Source organism: Strix aluco, chromosome 6 (genome assembly GCF_031877795.1).
Source record: "Strix aluco isolate bStrAlu1 chromosome 6, bStrAlu1.hap1, whole genome shotgun sequence".
NCBI lineage: Eukaryota > Metazoa > Chordata > Aves > Strigiformes > Strigidae > Strix > Strix aluco.
This window is the reverse complement of record NC_133936.1, coordinates 432,017-452,342: the sequence shown is the minus strand read 5'-3', so window position 1 is coordinate 452,342 and position 20,326 is coordinate 432,017. Positions and strand designations below refer to the sequence as shown.

At 38.2% G+C, this 20,326-nt stretch overlaps 1 protein-coding gene across 18 annotated transcripts in view; it reads right to left on the bottom strand.

Annotated features, from left to right (window-relative positions):
- Window positions 1-20,326, bottom strand: part of BAZ2B (bromodomain adjacent to zinc finger domain 2B) — a 157,029-nt gene that overhangs the window by 78,865 nt on the left and 57,838 nt on the right. For 16 of the 18 annotated variants that reach the window (XM_074828385.1, XM_074828375.1, XM_074828366.1 and 13 more), the window contains one exon: window positions 1,661-1,816. In XM_074828385.1, the coding sequence (XP_074684486.1) occupies window positions 1,661-1,814 (154 nt within the window). In that variant the 5' untranslated portion in view covers window positions 1,815-1,816. Of the gene's footprint in view, window positions 1-1,660; window positions 1,817-11,988; window positions 12,077-18,670; window positions 19,076-20,326 lie in introns of those variants that run through there. The other 2 variants (XM_074828376.1, XM_074828377.1) reach the window with 2 other exon arrangements.

Here is a 20,326-nt window from a genome sequence, read left to right as displayed (position 1 = left end):
TACCTCTGCACAGTGGATCCAAGAAATAACCAGAGTGTACTGTGACAGGCAGAGAAATGGATATACTCATAAATAAAACTGATGGGGCAGTACTGATAGTAAACTACATTCCGGCTTGTTTTTACAAATACAAAGTGTCCTTGAGAAAATATATACATTCTTAAAGATCACATGCAGCCAGGCAAAGGATCTGACCATTAAAGGAAACAACCCATGAATACTGGGAATTACTATCAGTCTTTGTAACTATGAACTATCAGACAGAAATGAAACTTTTTTTTTTTAAATAAAAGTTGAGAATAAAATTTGTTAAAACTACATAAGAAAAGGACTACCTGGATTTTGTAATGAAGAAAGTGACAGTTTAGTATCTTTATTACATTATTCATCTGCTGCAGTCGTACTGTATTTTGCTAGTCCAAATATGCATCCTATATATACACACAATGTTACAGGAGACACAAACTCGCATGCAGTAATGTCTACAAAGCAAAGGCAGCAAGAGATAGTAAATGAGTCACAGAAATCCTCAGTTTGGGACTGTACATTTATAGCCATATGCAAATGAAGTACTACTACATTCTGGGAACCACCACAGAGAACCACTTCAAATGGCATGGGCTAATGAACACAGACATAAAACTATTTTGGAGCTGAATTTATAGCAGGGTACAGAAAAATAAAACACATCGTTATTTGTTCTAGACTGGTTTTAGTTAAGAACTTTTCTGGGTCATTTTAGAGTGATTAAAATAAAGAGGCATTCTGGTTTCTATTTTTCTTCACAAGGAAGCTGCAAATGAACAAACAGGCTGGAGTAGGCACTCAGAATCTACTGGTCCTATAGTATCAGGGCAGAAGAGTTTTTCACTTTGGAGAATACATGCTTGATCACTCTACTGCAAGAAACAGGTTTGTTCTGGAAGTAGTGAATTAGCATGAATTTAAGCTGAAAAACTTCCTATTTACTGTGTATCTTATAAGAATCAGTAGTACTCAGGCTAACAAAAAAAACCCGTGTATGATCTGTTCTCCTAAGTGAAGAAACAAACAGCAGGGAAGAGTTATTCAACATTTCTTGTTCTGTTGATGACATATGCATCATTCAATTGAAATATGAGTTTGATTCCCAAAAATGAGATTCTTGCATGAAGAAATCTTCGATATAAGTTTCTGATTCAAGCCAAGATGTTTCACACCAGTCAAGACTATCTAAGACTTTGACATTTTGAAATTCACCTATTCAATCTCAAGTTCCATCGGAATAAACTATTCCTCCAGATATAAAAATACAGTAGGGGTTGGGCTTGAATGTTGAGAACATTATGTATATTCAAGAAGTTGATTATTAGATCTTAATCTGAAAGTGGCACAGAGTTTGCCAGATCAATTCTTAACTCGATCCTCGCTTCTAAGGCAGCTCTGCAAACTGAAAATTTCTCTCACATTTGAAATAGGCAATTTTAAATTTATTTAATTCCTTCAGTAAACAAGTACTATGTAGAATGTATTCATATATGAATGTTGCTTAGCAAAAAAAAACCCAAACATTTTTCTTTGATGCGTCTGTGCAACCTTATCATATTTGACTTGTAATAGTAATTACAAGGGTTGACAAACACTAAAATCACATTGCAATATATAATTGAGTCTTTTTTACCACATGTGTTAATTGTGGAACTCAGTGACGCAGCTCCAGGGGAAAGGCCGCCTTTCGATACTGCTGAAGCTACAGATGGTGTAGAAGACGCTGGAGTAGAAGCAGCTGCAGTAGAGGAGACTGACGATGATGTTAACCGCTCTCCAGACTCCATATCTACAAGAGAGAAGATAAATGTCCGTCTGCTATGGCAGGAAATGAAATCACAAGGGGACTACTAGAGTGTCTGTGCTGACCCCATCTCAGGACCTGCCCTTGATTCGAGACCTGCCCACGAGGCACACGACATGAAGAGCACCCAGCCATCAGGGGAACCCAGCACAACCGCAGCAGTAAGGGAATTCAGTAGTGCTGCTGAGAGCTACATCACGTTTCCACTGGAATACCCACAGCCTCACCTGGGACCACCCCACAGACCCTCTGCTCCGGAGCTCCATCTTGGCCCTGGCTGGCACCTTCAACTGCTCTGGGCCCGGTCTGGGCCTGCGTCTCCTGGCTACAGTTAGTTAACAGCTTCCCGCCAGGCCGGCATCAGCTTGGATCTCCTGATGCTCCTGACCAGAGCCTGGCAGACGCCTTCCTTCCATGGACCTGCAACCAGGACAGTGCTCAGACCCTGTGGGGCTGTCGGGAACCACCTGCATCATCCTCGACTGCCAGCTCGTCCCTCCTTTCAGAGCAGCCCTGCTCTGGCTGCTCCCTGACAGACCCCAGGCTTTACAGAACCTGTAATGCATCCCAAAAAGTCTGTATCCAGTCTCTTAATTTAGAGAAAGACCCAGCAAGTATGGTGAGACAGTATAAATATAAGAACTCCTAGAAGTTGCTAGTTACTTTTTTTTTTCCTGGAGAGCTCTTAATATAAAATAAGGTATTTTTATATGTGCCATGAATTTCCTGAATCAAAAGTTACCACACTTACTTCACTGAACAAGCAGCATCTGTTTTTTAAGAAAAACACACAGTAAAATTATTACTAAAACTACTACTTGTTTAGAAGTAGTTTCTCAAATCCTTAATAATTGCAACCAAGCAAATGATGTCTAAGCATAATGGTAGCAGAGTCAAAAGACTATCTGACTCAATCTGCCAGAACTGAGTGAGTCAGGATCAGAGTATAAACAAGGTGGGGAAGAAATCTTTCCAGAGTCCCTTTATTATTACAAAAGCAACGAGACTAAGCACAGTTAACTCCCAACAGGGAAACTCCTGAGAAACCAGTTCCTGTCCTGGAGTCTCCTTCAGCCTGAGACAACACCCTTCTCGGAGCTACCGCTGAAAATGTGAGGAGGCCAAGCACCAAGCCTACATCAAACAGCTGCTATAAAATCTCACTCCCAGTTTCTGTAAAACAGAATGCCAAGTACACAAGAGAGACACACTTTTCCAAATTCTGTTTTAATCAATTTAGAAAACCGATGTGTTAAACAGCACTTCTGATCCAAACCTATGTTAGACAGTGACTTCCCAAATACTCATTTGGAAAGCCAGCATAAAAACTGTTATCTACTTCTCCAGAAAGACTCAGTATCCTTGGTTCCTCTCAGTCAGTAAAAATGAATCTTAAAAAGCCAAAGGAAATACAAACGCAGAAATCATGGAGAAACACACAAAATACCTGGAAGATACACTGTGCCCATTTTAACTAAACCATTCATTCCTTATCACTAATAATTTTTGTATGTGGCAATTTCTATGTACTGGATAGTCTCTAGACTTGGCTAGCTAGCAGAACAAGAAATACTACTTTCCCAAAGTGAAAATTCTGCTAATAAGGGAACTATAGCATACCATATAGAACTGCCTACCCCTTTACACAAACTGCAACCACCAGAAGACTTCATAGCTTTTATTCTTTACAGCCCAATTTAACACATGTATTTTCATGCATGCAGAAATTTTTTTTTCTGTAAATAAAGAAAAATCAACTACTTACACTGATATGGTACAAAAAACCTATCTACTACTACACTGCATATGAAAGCTATGAACTTTTCTTTCACAACAATAGTAGAAATCACAAAACCTATTTCCTTCGGAGAATTTATCAAAGCAAAATATTATTAAACATTTTAAAATTTTTATTCAGGACTCCTAAATATGCACTCTTCTCCAATTAAACATCTTCTATCCACAGTTAAAGAATACCACACAGATTTTTAGTAATCTGCGAATATAATTCAGCTAACTGCTACTGAGTGGAAGCAGGCCACTGAAAAATACAATATATACTTTAGACTTTAAATGTTCTATTATGTCCATTAAATTTTATAATTATTCCCAAGGATACTGATTAATAGATTAGTATTATGATTTAAATCTGTATCTACAGATTTGTCTGTAGCATTTGTAAACACATGAATTCACACTACAAAAAATTTACTATCTTTAGAACATATAGCAAGATCAATAGACATAAATTAATATAACAAAGTACTTTTTTTTTTAAGACACTATGAAGATTGAACCTAGGTGAGGCCAACAGGTAGTCCTTGTACAAAAACCTGCAATTTTGTTTTATTTTGGTATTCATTGTTCTAAGTAGGGCCACAATGAATTTACTGTATATACAGATGGCATAAGGTAAATTAGAAACACATCATAATGGTATTATTACAATAATCACTTGTAAAAGGGAAGTTATTTCTAAGCTTTAATGCACTGCATTCAAAACTTATGATTGAAATTTTGTGTTTTACTTAGGTTTCCTGACAAAAACATCCAGAACTCTCCTTCCTACAATTGCTGACATGTTGTGTGTAATAATACAGCATTAAAGTAAGTCTCTACTATTGGATGTATTTTAGAAATAAGCACAGTTAAGAACCACCGATAAGCAATCTGTATTCGTGTCACAAATGGGAAGATATCCTTGATAAATCAATATTTTTTTTAATACAGAAATGTAAATTTAGCTATATTTGCAAGCTTTTAACCAACATAAGCCATCTGTTTGAATCGGTAATACAGCATCAAGTAAGAACTGGGAGAACAGTAATAAACTGACCTTTCAAGGCTCCACTCCTTCCTCCCCCCCTCCACTCTTTGTTTCAGTTTGCGGGGAGGGTTGCATTTTCAACCTTCAATTCAGCTGCTTGTTTATAAAGCCATTAATAGAAAACTGGAATATTGGTATTTCTGAATGATTTTGAACTGAAGAAATTATATTCTTTTCGTAGAGACATACACAGTTTTGCTTTCAAACTAAGTCAACCCTTAATTATGTTTAGTTAATTACTCTAACCACAGCAGATGGCTGACTCCAAAAGAGATAATCCCCGAAACAGTCATTAGTCAGGATCAGCAATAATTATACTGTAGACCTAATGCGTTCTGTGCCTAAAAAAGTCCATACCAGTTACACCAGATCCATATTCTTTTTAGCCTCAAGTGTAAATCAGACATTTGTTCCATTTTAGTGTATTTTGCCAGTTGATACTTATGATGAACTTTCATGATTGCTTTTAAAACTCTCATGTTTGTAAGAGAAATTGAGTAAGTAAAACTAGAAAAAAGACAGGCAATTTTTTATTTTCCAGGTGTAGTGATTTGTGTCAGCTCCTCTCAAGGCTTCCCTTGATTCCTCAAGGAATCTCATTCTCCAGGAATTTTCCATAGTGAATAATAATCATGAATGCAACTGAACCCAATGAAAACAGAAAGCAATCTCTTATTAAAAAGGAACAAAGGGAAGTACGTGCAGCTTTATACAAGGAAAATGTTGTCCCTTCTGAAAAAAAATGGGGAAAAAACCACTACTGTTTAATAAAAATAAGAACACTAAAAATAAGTAAAGGTTTACTAAAGGAAACAACAATTAAATCATTTTCACATTTAATAAGGTGAAATTTCTTTAAATTACCTACCAACTCCAAGCTCAAAACCTTTGCTGAAATGTATACTAACATAGAAAAAAATATGTTATTACTCTTAAAACAGGTTTTAACAAATAACTCCCTTCACAGGATATTATGATGGATATAACAGTATCCTACCAATTTTAGTTCGGATGCATGAATACCATAAAGTGGGTCTTGAAAAAATCTAAACAGTAGACTTACTCACCTCCAACTTCAAGTTTAAACTCTACGGTCCCATGTATTGCTTCACTATTTCAATGATTGCCTCTAACAGAGTGAAAAAGAAGTTGAAAGTGCAGGGGTAAAAAATACACTTCTTAATGACAAAGTGAAATTTGTAACAACTATTTGACAGCCAACTGGAGAAGAGTCCCACAACATTTGGTGTTCTTTTGCCTTACAGCAAGGTATTTAATCGCACTGTATCGTAATATTGCCAGTCCATGACTATTTCTTGAGTCAATATCAGTGCTCTAACGCTGAAGATCTTACAGCTGCTGAAGGGAAGCACACCAGTGTCTCTCAGAGCAGACAGTCCAGCACAACAGAGTTCATCACAAATCTGAACTGCATTTTCATTTTATGAAGTAAAATTTAACCTCTACCTCTTCTCCTTCAGAGCAGGGCAGAGTCCCAGAAGGTCAGCACGCAGAAGGTAAATGAAGAGCACGGGTGCTGGCAGGGGGCATCCAGCAGGCCAAGGGACACCCACGGGTTCTGCACCGTGATGTCAGAGAGGCCACAGAACCAGGGAGGAGTGAGTGGGTGTACAAGCAGTGGTGTGCCAGAAAATACACAAAACAAGCAAGTACCCTGACCAAAACCTCATGGAGGAAGAAGCGTAGCACCCACAGGAACGGGTGCAGGTCATTACAGACTGGCTACGGACACAGGAGGCTCCCGGTGATGGTCCCTCTCTAGTGACAAGGTCTGGTCATAGACATGCCATCTACTACTGCTACAAGGTTTAGGCATCTGAAATAATGTCAATATAATTAATGAGATTCACTTTACATGTCTCAAATGCTGTACAAGCCTTAAAAACCAGATTAAGTGCTAAATATTCCAAGTTTTGCAAAACTTCACTGTAACTATGTCACTTTCAAGACTTTACACACTTTACATAAAACTCTCTAGGAGAAAAAGCCACCACAATCAAACTTTTAGTAAATCAACAGCAAGACTGATGTTTCTTTAGTATCATACCAACTACAAAGACACTTCTATCCACAAGTAACCTTAATACATTACTGTCAGCTACACTGTGCAAGGGAGACGGTACATTCCTGCATTATGCTTTAAACTTTTATAGCCCTCCTTGGTCTTATACCAGGGCAGATTCAATCAGTGGTATAACAACACATTTTTTTTATTGCATCAGAATCCACAGCAGTGAAAATATTAATAGAAATCACAAATACATCACATCACTATTCCACAAATGTTTAACAGTCTTTACCCACATAAGGTGACTTACTAAAAGCCACTCAAAAGCAGATCCAAGTCTTAGGTTGGGCATAAGTGAGTCAGGACTGGCTTGGCAAAAAAGGAAACAGAGAAGAGGGAATCAGTTGCCATTCTACTATTTGGTAACATGCACTGGCCATTTTAAATAGACTCAGGATAAAATATGACATTTTTTAAAATGCATCTGTTTTGACTCCATCCAACAAGAGATAAACTCATCATTAAACGATACATGTGAATTAAGTTGTAACTCAAAATCTTATTTTCTCCTATTTTACAAGTAATTTTGTTATTTTTAGTTAGAAATAAACCTCACTTCAAATACTTCTGCATTCACACACTTCGTGATCTTCATGATTATGGTAAAGACAGAATACTTATGAATGACAGAGGGCACTGTAATTCGGTTACTTTACACTCCATGGAGGGAGAAGGGGCACACAGGTCAGGGTAAATTACCATCCTCCATGATCCTCACTTCTGGATAAATCTCAGAATATATTGCTGAAAGCTGCACAATGCTGGGCAAGAAATACAATCCATCCAATTTGAACCACAGAAAGTGAACAGCCATACCAGGCAACACCAGGCAACACAGCACTGCAGGGAGTCAATGTTGAAGTGACCCAAGCCTACTTCAAATAAACATTTCAAACCCAGAATATCAACACTGAGTCTGATTTAAATAAAGGCAAATCTATCTGTAGTATTTGTTAATTCTTAATTTTCTTATGTATATTATATTCTTATTGGTATAGCTATTTGTTATTATTTCTATGGGTTATCAACTTCACACACATATGTTTAGCAGTCACCACTTATTTCAAATAAGCACCCCTCCATCTTCTGTTATTTTCACTTCTATGTTGGGTTAGGACAGGAAAAGCTGACACCACCATCCTCAAAACATGAAAACAGATCAGTGGATATAGCTTCTTACACAGACGTACACACTTTCAATCAGGAACACTCACCCTACAGAAGTGGCCTGCTAGTACAATTAATCTGCACAAGCCACTCCTTGCAGCACAGCAAATTTCTATCAGGTGACAAGAAAAGGACCCCATCATATAATTTACTTTTGCCAGTGGAAAAGCTGTGCAATTCACCCAGCTCAAGAAGATGAGCACTCACACTTTAGGTAACAGGATGACAACGGTACGGTGCAATTTGTGGAGACAACACTAAGTCTCACAGAGACATAGCTCATGGAGTGGAGACAACAGCACTACATGTCTGTATTCCAACACTTCTAAGCAGATTCTAACAGCAAATAAATATTGGCACTACCTAAAACTGATACACAGCCTGGAGTCCATCATGACCACAGAGGCTGAAATAAAAGTATCTGAAGAACATTCAAATGCAAGAATTCTCTGTCATCAGTTTGGTAAGTGCCCACAAGAGACAATTCCACCAGATTCTGTCATCAAACTGAAATAAATGTTTCATCATTTCAGACATTTCACAAACCTTTCTGTTCCAAAAAAAAAAAAAAAAAAAAAAAAAAAAATCATAGAATCACAGACTTGTTTTAGTGGGAAGGGCCCTTAAAGCCCATCCAGTGCCACCCCCTGCCCTGGGCAGGGACACCTTCCACTAGCCCAGGTTGCCCAAAGCCCCGTCCAACCTGGCCTTGAACCCTTCCAGGGAGGGGGCAGCCACAGCTTCTCTGGGCAACCTGTGCCAGGGCCTCACCACCCTCACAGGGAAGAATTTCTGCCTTAGATCTCATCTAAATCTCCCCTCTTTCAGTTTAAAACTGTTACGCCTCGTCCCATCCCTACCTCCCTGGATAAAGAGTCCCTCCCCAGCTTTCCATTACACTTGGCGTTGTTGTAATGAATCACTGTGATATTTTATACTGACTTGGGATAAATACCAGTTTTTAAAGATTGTATTTTTCTGCATGACAGTTCATCTTAAACAGATTAAGAACGTTTCCAGTTTCTGTGTAAAAAGTTAATCTTTCATTCCCCACAGAACTATTTTTTTTTAATATGGTTATGAAATTTTGATACTTGGTTCATCTGCACTAGATTCTAGTACTATTACATCTTGTTCTAGAAGCAAGACTGATAGCGTTTTATACTATTACCTATGTTTGTGAGGGCACTGAGCAAACTGTATCTATAGCTACCTCTAATTTTTAAAACCATAAAGTATTGTTCAATCTTTGCATACCAATACTAAATGTAACTTTTTTTAAATAGATAGCAAAAATTCTTTTTTAGGGTAGCTCTGAAATCGCTAACTGAAACCCACATTAGAAATCCTATGCCAGTAGTTGTTTGAAAATCAGTAAGTGTTGAAGGATTGCAGAAAATAAATTGCAAGTAAACAATTTCACTAGCATGCTTTTTACAGAAATTACTATTTGGCCCTATCAGACAAAGACACCATTTCTAGGGATAACTGCAAAAATAATCAGAATATTAAGAAGTATAGAGATTATTTGTAGTATTTCAGGTACTTGAAAGCCCATTTTATATTACTTTTTGTTGCCTGCATTCAAAAAGTAAGGTGTTAATCATTCTATTTCCTCTAATTTTGAACTACAAAATGGGCTTATGCCCAATTTATCCAATCATTTGATAATCAGGTAATTTTTAACACTGAGCTAAACAGACAATGCACTGCTTCCTTGTTGGCAACTTTGTCAATACACCTGTTGCACTGCAGTTTACAATCAAGAAAACTCTGAATTAAACCCAGAATACGTCTAAGTAGGCCTCCTACAGAAAATCTCAAAAAACTAATTCAAATGAGGGGGGTAGAACGGTGGGGCCTTACAATGTGTTCCTTGACATGGCAGCATAATTTATGTTTAAGGACTCAGAAGAGTTTAATTTTGCTCTACAGTCTGACAAACCCAATTGTGTGCTAGGGCTCCCAGCACTATGAACATCAGGCCCCCAAACATTATTAAGAGAAACAGGACTAGTCAGTAATACATTATCTGGCCACTACCTAGTCTAGCATTCTACAACTGAGAGTAAGCACCATCACCTACTTTTGTGGTTATTCATATCCTGTTCTCCTATTCACCTCTCCAAGCTGAACAACTGGACTTTTTCAGGTTCTTTTCCTGAGAATCACTTGGTTATCTTCCCTGCTCCTATCTAAAACTTTATATTATATCTGAAACAAGCATTCCTGAATATAACCACCCAGTGATACAACTCCATATTATTTTGCTTACCTGTTATTATGCATCTGAATTTTTTACCTGCTGATGTCTATCAAGCTGATCTTTTCATTCAACTATGCACTACTACTTATGCACAAAACACCTAGATATTTCGCAGAGGTGAAGAAATGCATTTAGAACTCATGAAGTATCAATGCACATTCATATTATTACCCTTTTCCTCACCTACCACGAAGGGACAACAAAGGATAATGTCATTTTAGAAATTAAGGTACCAGAATAACCAGTGAAGTGCAGCAGCACAGTCTCTTTTGATACACTTCTCAAGCAGGTCTTTAAAGCAGCAAAACTTGAGTGCCAAAATAATACCACTGACACAAAGAATTGTTTTGACTGGACTTTAACGGGAAGGAAGAGGAAAGGTCTGAACACCCCTGTGGCAGACAAATCCATTAAAATCAGGAGTGTGAAATAAAAACTGTTACTCCTTATTCATCTGTCTCAAATTCTCACCATCATTGCTTTAAAGGCATCAGACAATCTAATAGTAAAAGACAGATATCCTATACTGGCAACTTTAGGTGAGAAAGTTCCTGGGCCTCACACCACTAAACACATGGGACCTGCTGCTAAGAACTGCAGTAATGGGTCGTTTTCTACTTTAATTGTGCGAACAGCTAACTGAACTCTTCTGTTACTGTTTTCCCTGCAAGTATCCAATAAAATCATGGTCCAGTAAGAATAAAGAATAAAGGGAAGAACATGGCCTTGCAGTAAATGCCTTGTTTTGTTTCATTAACACCAACAGAGGCTCCCCAAGGTGTTCATTTTCATAGGATATGGCAGGCCAGCTGTGAAAAAACAGCTCAGTTGCTGGAATGGTGAAAGCACCAAAAACTTTTTCCCCAGCAAAGTAATCCAGTTTAACAGGGTCATATACTAGATTAAGATGTGTACCTTTTACCAAATCAATACTATTTTAAAGTCACTGTGATCCAGACAATTTTTGACACTACCTCCTTTTCTAATTTGCCTGAAATCTCTGGTCATTCAGGTGCTAGAAAGTTCTACATATATGAAGAGCTGGATTTGGCTTTTCCAACCTACTTTTGGCTTACACAGCCATTTCACTGAAGCGCCTGTGATACTAACATGTCCTAAAATTGCCTTCATCTCCAATAATTACATACCTAAACAGATGCCTAAGAAAAAAGTTTATCTTCCCTCTATATCCTATATCCTGATTTTTTCTCTGAGATATTTTCTCTTCAGTAAGTCTAAATACACTTTATTATGTAAGAACCAGGTGAGAAATGCTATTTCCTTCTAAGTCTCCACTCATGAAGTTAAATGAGAATCAGTATCATACTTTTAACCTAGTCATTCATGGGATAACCCTGTCAAGTTTTTTTCAAGATTTATGATACAGCAGTGTCCTGCAGTCAACATTTTTTAGCTTGGTAAATACGACCATTGAGAATGGTAAGAAGGAAAGCACATAATTAACTTCTAGCTGTTACAACGTAAGAGTAGCTGACATACCAGGGTTTTAGGACAGCACTTTCTAATCTTTTTAATGTTAATATCTAGATATATGCCACTTGGTAACATATCTACCTCCAGATTTTGTTCTCCTTATCTTTCCCTAAAAGGAAGGAAAAAGTAAGTTTGAAAAATGAAAACTGTATTTCAGTTGGGCATAAAGAATAATTTTTTACCCGTAGTTACATATTCTAAATAACAGGGAAAGGAACACTAATTACAAAATAATCTCTTTCAAAATGAAATTGAAAACACGTGAAAGCCACATCCATAATGTGGCTCCATAAACCGTATTACAGCTTCCTGACCTTGCCTATGACAATGCAGCAACCGTTGCAGCAGTTAACCAGGCTGCTTCTTCAGGGCATTTTAGAGGGAAATTTCTCCAGGAGTCGCCTTCGAGGAACTCTTGGTGTCCTGCCGCTGACAGCCGTGGCTGGCGCCGGAGCCTCTGCTTCCGCCAGCTGCAACCGTGAGTGCGCCCGAGCCCCGTTCCGACCGGGAGGCCTGTCCCGTCCCCGCCGCCCGCGGCCGAGGCCGTGCCGCCCGCCCGTCACCACGGCGCAGGCCGGCGGCAGCGCGGGCCGCAGAGGGGCCCGGGGGCCCGGCGCCCAGGCCTGAGCCCCCGCGCCCAGGACAGCCCCGCTCAGCCCCGCCGCCCCCCCGGCTCTGCTCCTCACTGCACCACCGCTGGGCTCGGCTTACCGCGACGAGGCAGACCTGAACGAGCAAGGAGAGTTTCTTGCGCTGTCTTATGAACAGTTGGGAAGGATTACTAGGAGCTATTGTGTATCTGACTTTTCAAGATAAACGGCTTGGGAAAAAGGAAAAAAACAAGACTCCAACACTTTGTTCTGTTTTATTTAACCCGACAATATTTATGCAGCAAAACAAGGACTGGGACGTTAAAGCAAGTGTTCTTTCAGCGAAGCACTTTTAATTAAACCTATTTTAGCAGAATAAGCTATTTTTAAACAAACACCTAATTGACTCACAGAAGTCTCAATGTTACTGACACTTGACTGAAACTTAAGTGTTTTATTTTTAAACACAAGTAGAAACAAGTGTTTAAGGTAGCTAGCTACTGTAAGTGATCTACTAAGCGAACTAGTGTTCTTTTATTTTTTAATTCTTATTTTGGGCCCAGTGTATTTATAAAGTTGTGTGCACAATATTCAACAGTCTATTATCTAAACAAATTAATGACACATTAAAGTGAAAATATCCAAATTTTGCATTGTATGCTCAACTGAATGGAGTTCAAATAACCGATAACTTAAGGGCACCTTCAAGAAACTAAGTTTAGATTTCTTGTAATGAGTTCTGAAAGCCTATTGCCCAATGATTATACTGATATTTTACATTTATACTTCATAAAAATTCCTGTCATCGTAACTGTAATTAGTATCGTGTAAAAAGTTTTCCATTGCCAGCTCTACAACTGAAAAAAATGGCACCAAGGAAAAAAACTTCACCTTTTAGCCTAACACTCCAAAAGAGGTGGGTGGTGCTAGCAGATGGGGGGGTGGGGGGTGTCAGGGAAACAGCCAGTACATTCCCGAATTTATTATTTTGATTAAACGTGAATGAGAGTCAAGTTTGAAAGAAAAAAACATGTCTCTTCTACTATTTTTAGAAGTCCTGGAATTATAAGAAACTTCAAGTTCAGCTGTATTTAAATACATTATTTTAACAACTGCTTTATTAGCACCAAATCAACAAGATAAAAGACAGAAAAGCAATCTGTGCAGACTATTCTAAATCAACAGTTACACTCTGAAATCAAATGTTTATGTATATAGCCCTCAACATGAACTTTCATTAGTATTATATAATGGCATTTATTACTAAAGAGTCAAACAGGATAAAGCAGTGTTGCTTAGCAGCTGGGTATTCTTGACTATTATAAGGTTCGTCTACAATTTTCTAATCAATTTCTGTGTTCTTAATGAGCATTGTATTTTATGAAAACAGCAGGTCTCAAAACATTGTATTAATTGAATAGATATTTAGTGTTCCAAATATCTGTTAAAACTCACCCTTGTATTAAGGAAAATCCCTAGAACATACAACCATTTTTCTGGCTGTCAAAGTATGTATTTATTTTAAATAAATTCTACTTAATAGCTCAAGAAATCTTTTCTTTCCAATCTCAGAATCTGCTTCTTCATCTCCTACGAATAAACATGTAGCAGTGCATTTGCACAAGATAGTAACTTCAAGCATTTAAACTCTATTAGAACTGTCTCAGAGCAAATACAGAACTAAATGGAAAATAAAATACAAAAGAGAAATACACACTGTGGCCAAGAAGTTCCAAACAGGGACAAGCTGAAGTCAATGCCTTTTTTTGTGCTTTTCTAAAACCTGACTTTCAATCTGTCAGAAGCACAGTTTCTGCTTTTCTGCTGACTTTTTGTCACTCAAACTTTGTTCCAGTTTTGCCATTGTATTGTACACCTCTTCCCATGGTTCAAAAGCCAGGCTTCCTCTCCTCAAGCTCAAAATCTAGGCTTAGCTCCAATTACAGGCCCCAACAGAACTTGAGAAAAACTTACAGAAGGGAGTGCCCTGCTGAACCTTTGATGGCAAAAGCTGCCACAGGTTTTTCTGGGACTTACTGAAATTCAAGAGTGTTAAAATTCGTGCTTGTTCCCAACGTGCTGGTTAATATTTCCATAACTGAACCTCACCTATCTTTGCCAAAGAATGATAGAAGGCACTAAAACGAGGGCTAACTTTGCGAAACCTAATGTATCTGTTCTTACATACACAAAAACGGTCAAAAAACCTCACTACAAACAACGTATTTTGCCCACCTGTTATTATTTAGCTTCACATTGGGAAAAAAGCACATTAAAAAAATAAGTGGGCAGAGAAAATTTCAATCCAAACAGTTAAACTTTAAAAGCATAAGCTAAGGGGAAGATAATTTAGGAAGAAATAACTACAAACCCAGATATCTATTTGTGTGTATGAACTCCACAGGAGTCAAAGTAACCAACTCGGAACTAGTTCATGGGCATTCCCCCATAAATCTTTCAGAGAATAAATGATTCCTCTACCCTGCAGTCCTAAACTTGCAGACTACCATAGTACATCATATACTCCAACGAGTAAGAAGGGGCAAGGATGTTAATGAAACTCCTTCATAATAAATGGTCTAGAGTCTGCATTAGCTGGTATTTGTTAAGATTTTTCATCCTAAGAATTTAAGGTATTATTTTACTCCTTTAACAATTGCTAAAACAAACAACCAGCATACTCTTGATGAGCGTGGAGTTCTTGGATACTAAGTCAGACTTCCAGAAAACCATTCAGGAGAAACAAATCTTTTGAACATGCACCTGTACCAGCCTCGGGCTTTGCACTGGGTCCTGATTTTGTTTTAGAATAGCACCAAGCTTCAGCCTCATTATTCTAACATCAATACTGTTTTACATTTAAACCAAAAAAAGACAAACATCTAAATTGTATATTCAGTTCTCCAACACCAGCGAAGACTAGCTTTAGCCCATATCACAGTGAAGAAGTCTATCAGCCTCTCATGTCATTAGGTGAGTTTTGGCACCTTGACTAAAAGAAAACCTTATCACTGAGGATCACTAACTCCTTATTTCTGAACTCTTAAAGCACCTTGTGGTGTCATCTAGCAGGAATGCAATGGTTCCCACTGATAGTCTGAGGCAGCAAAATGGTTTCCACATTTTCATGTTGTTCCACTCACATAGTTCTTTTGAAACCCAGAACCAGTTCTAGAAGGAAGTACTCTGTGCTTTACTAGCCATCAATTTAAGTCAACTTCATCATTGGCATCCACCTTCATTTCCAAAATACCTTTCTTAGGTTAGTTGTTCATTGTTTTTTCCAGTTTTAAGGCATTATGATCTTTAAAAAAATTGAGACATTTAAGCAAAACAAAACAATCCTGAGTCCACTGAAGTTCAGGTAAACATAGTAACTAGAAGGAATAAAAATGGGGTTCTTAAGATACAAAGAAATAAAACCAAGACTCAACAGAAGCCATGGCAGCTATTACCATGTCAGAAGACTATCCTTGCTGACTCCATTCACAAATATTATTCTTAAAAACCAAGCAGATGCAAGTCTGACATCTCACTGTTATTTACACACTTGAAGGAAGTGGTTAGACATAAAAAACCTGACAGATTGCATTTTTATTTCCCCATACTGGAGAGAAAGACAATAATAAACCATCCATATTTCCATCTACAAAAACAAAAGTACTTGTCAGAATACGTATCTAGATTTCAGGCTTCCAACAAAGCCGCATGTTAAACACTACATTTTCCTACATTATTAAAGAATACTAGTTAAAATACAGAAGTCCATTTTAGCTGTATCAGGTGTTGTTTTCTTGGCAAAGCTTGGTAATCATTCAAAGATTAACAATGATACACAGTGTTCCCATAAAACATTCTTTCAGAATTCGAAGACACTCTGCAAAGGCAAGCTGGTACCTCATGGTCATATTTGAGTAACAAAGCTGTAGCTCTCCTTCGGGGTGGGAGAGCAGGAAGCCTTATGCAGCCCCAGCTCCTGCCGCACACCATTCACATCAAGAGGATGGCAACAAGATGTGCACGGCAAGGGCCCACAGCTGCACCCTGGGTTAGGATCTGTCCCTCTCTGTGCAGCAAGAGCAGCTGTATCCCCTGACTGCACCTCCCCTCCACTTCCCTCCCCCGGTGGGACACAGAACTGACGTGAGCTGAAAGGCAGCCCACGAAACAGCAGCTCTAGCAGCACCCGTCGGGGCTGTCCCTCCTGTTTTACAGGAATCTAGTTTTGTCAAGGAAGTTAAACCAAAGCTTTGAGCCAAGCAAGTTCAGCTGAGGCACCAAACTTTAAGAACCTCTACAGAGATGGAGCATGCAGAAAGATTTAAAGACAGCAAGAGAAACATTTTTAAAACACCAGGATTGTAGGATATTGGAAAAAACTGACCAAGGGTACAACAAGCCAGCTAGAGAACGAAGGAGTGCAAGCACATTTTGCTGACACCCAAAATCAGGACGTTTCTTAGGCACTGGAATATTAAGCATTATTGTAACTTGCTCAGAACATTATGTAAAATTTTATCTTGTAGCAGGAGCAATTCAGTATAATGTTAAAAAAATTCATGGAATCTTGTTTTGTAAAATGGATTAGTACAGAGTAGTACTCCAGGTCACCAGTCTTCCAAATGAAACGGACGGTGTGAAGGGGCTTGTACGGGAGGCAGCATACCTATGACTACCCCGTGGAACCTTTATTTTGCAGTTAATACTCTCAACATGAAGAGGTCATAGCTTCATAGAGAATGCTGACAGGCACTCATTCCTCAGTAATCCTCAGAATACATGGGTATTTTGGGGGAAAAAAAACAGTGGAAATCAACAGTTTCCACATACCAGGTCTTCACCACCACTTGAGGAGTCCCTAAACAAATTAACGTAGGTTGAATCCCTCTTCTTTTCTTCTCCATGGCATTTTTCCTGGCTTGTTCGCCTCAAAATAGACCTGTATCTACACACTCTAGCCACTCCATCATCCACATCCTTTTCTCTCTATATATAAATGTGAATTAATAGGTCAAGCATCTCCAAAAACCTCCTTCTACCCCCCAAGCTGGAGGAACACTGTCTCTATTCCTCACCTACTTATTTTTCTCATAGTATGAACAAACACAGATTTCTTATATATGCTGTCTACTTTACAAGTTCTTTAATAATGGCTATTTAATTTGAAAATATCTATTCTTTTAACTGTCTGTTACGAAAATATCTGTTTCTTTCAACTAAACAATAATTTTCCTCCAGATTTCTATTTCGGTTCCAGTATCTGTCAACACATTGGATACCTCCTGTTATAAATGAAACTGTACTTAATTTTATTTCCATAGTAAGATATAATAGAAAAATTGGACATTTTGAAAAGCAACAATGATTTTGGTTAAAAATTCACTACAGGTTTTTTTCATATTATCTTAAAAAACAAAACCAAAACCAAACAAACAAAAAACCCCCAACAAACCAACCACAAAGGACAAGAAGTCTTTGGTACCAAGAGCACAATATTATTTTAATAGGAATTTATACTGGAACTGCAAAATTTGACTTGGTGCCTTTCTAAACTTTTACGAAACCAAAAACATGCATTGATATTATCTGGTATAGAACTTCAGTAACGTTTATCATGGCATGTACGATACTATTGCAAATTCTATGCCATTTATACTAGCAACCTTAACAGACCAACCCTAAAAAAAAACCCCACATCATTGTAGACCCATTTAACAGAACAGAGTAAGACCAAAAATGCACTTCAACCATAATTTTACAACATGAAATCTGTTAGACTGATACTCTTGAGCAAAATAAAAATGGACCTATGTGCTGAGTGATAGCTGTCACACCCACCTAGTCCTCATCAGCAGGAGTCAAAAAAATTACTTGAAGTAAAAATAACTCATCAACTATAATAAATATAGAAACAGCACAACATTTCCTATGCATATAAGAAAAGCTGACAAAAAGGCTGTTTTGTTTTATTTGAAAACTAAGTTTGTTAGACATGTAACAGTTCTGCAAGCGATAAAAATAAGCTATGAAATCCCAATAATGAAGAATGTGCGTGAAACACAGGCATTTTGTCATTTTGTCCAATGAGTATTCAGAATTTTTCATAAAGTTAATACTAGTTGTCTAACACCTAAATAGACTTTAATGGGTTTTTTTAAATCTCATACAAATCAGATATATTTGCTCACTACTACTATCAGATAAGCATTACAAAAAAGCTGTAGTTGTCTGACAATATCGAAAAATTGAGAGTTGCGACTCTATATATTCTTTCTTCAATCTATAAACATTTCAAACTATTAACCTGCGGAAGAGGGAGGGAAGGGGAGAGGGAAGGAGGCACAGGAAAAATAAAGGCACTGAGCACTTGGCATTACAGAACAGACAGAGAACATTAACAGCTTACTGTGGAGAGTGGTTTAATCAGGAAGTAGCCATGATCCTGTCGCTACAGAGCACTGACAGCACTCCAAAACAACAAGCCGTGGTTTTGGTGTTGGGTTTGGGTTGGTTTATTTTTTTCAGTCAAGGAGGAAGAAAAAGCACATGCTACCATGCCCGAGCTTTGCTGAGCCCACAGGTCGCCAAATGTCTACTGTCAAAAGCTACCCTGAGCACGGAATTCAAGCAGGCGTTTACGGCGCTGTATGTGAGGAAGCATCTGAAATCTACCACCCCCCCCCCACACACCGGGTTACACACAGAACATGGCTGTCTGACTCAGAGATTAGCAATTACTGTAATGAGATACTGGGGGAGCGGGTCAAACAGCACTTCCTGCAGTGTACACAGCTCGGTTTCCTGGTAAACAAACGGGAGACAGGTGGAGCACTCGGCTCACGAGTGAACACCGCGATCACGTGACCGGCCCACCCAGGTGCCGTCACTACGGCGTGCGGGTCGGGGCGGTAGTGACGTCAGGCAACAAGGTAGCACAAAACCTAAAAATAACTGAACTGCGAAGGAAATTTTTTCCACAGAGTTACGTAGTCATCAATGCCATACCTTGTTTTCTCCTTTTTTAAGCCAAGCTCAAGAAAAATGTTTTATTTTCTTTTAAATGCTGCTTATGTGCACACACACACAAACAGAACAAACTGCTCACAAAGTGGTTTTGGTATGAGAAAGTGCTATGCAACGATAACCTGAATCAACCCTGCAAAAACCTGAAACTGAGGAAAAACCAATGCTAATCACTGTGTTCAGAATTTAGACATCAATCTCCAAAAAAGCACAATTAATCCAACAATATTCAGAAATTATCACAATTAACTTACTGAACATACATTTAAAAGAAAAAATTTCAAACGCCTTTTTTTTTTTTTAAACTGCCTAGCACTTTTCATCCTCAAAAAAATTAATCACATAGAGACTAGACACATGACAGTGATCCAGTGAGAAAACCTGGTTGTTTCCTACCTATAATCTTTCCAAAATTTAATTTCAACAAGCTCTAGTTTGAAAAATCAGATTTTCATAGTGGAACTTAGAGGGCCCTAGGTACTATGAAAATGGAAATTAAAAAAATGAAAAACCCAAACAAACAACTCCCCACCAAAAAAATCCTTGACTAGTGGTAGAAAAAGCTTGGTATTCCTAAGCAACTAGAATAAAGTATTTGGTCCACTGACAGAATTTCTTTAAGGGATAAATACAGTCAACTTAATACACAACAGGCTGATACAAGTGAAACTGCTACAGTGCCCTAAACCAACAGCACAAGGGCTTAAACTTTAGCATGCAGTAAGATAAAAGATTATTTGCATACTAGAGAAAATATGCAAAGATGGGGGTGGGGGGGGAGAGGGTGGATTAATCAATTAATTCTCCCTCTCGGAAACTCCACAGCATGAAACAGGACGACCCAGGAAACACACCAAAGTAACATCTCTGACGAAACAAATTGAGGAACATAACAATAAGGAAGTTTCTAATAATGATGTTATAAATACATTGCAGCCATTTTTCACACTAAGCTCAAGAAAGGAACAAAGGAAAGCTGTGAGGAAAAAAAATACAGAAAGCCTTACTTGAAAGATCATGAAGTATGAAAGGGTGTATC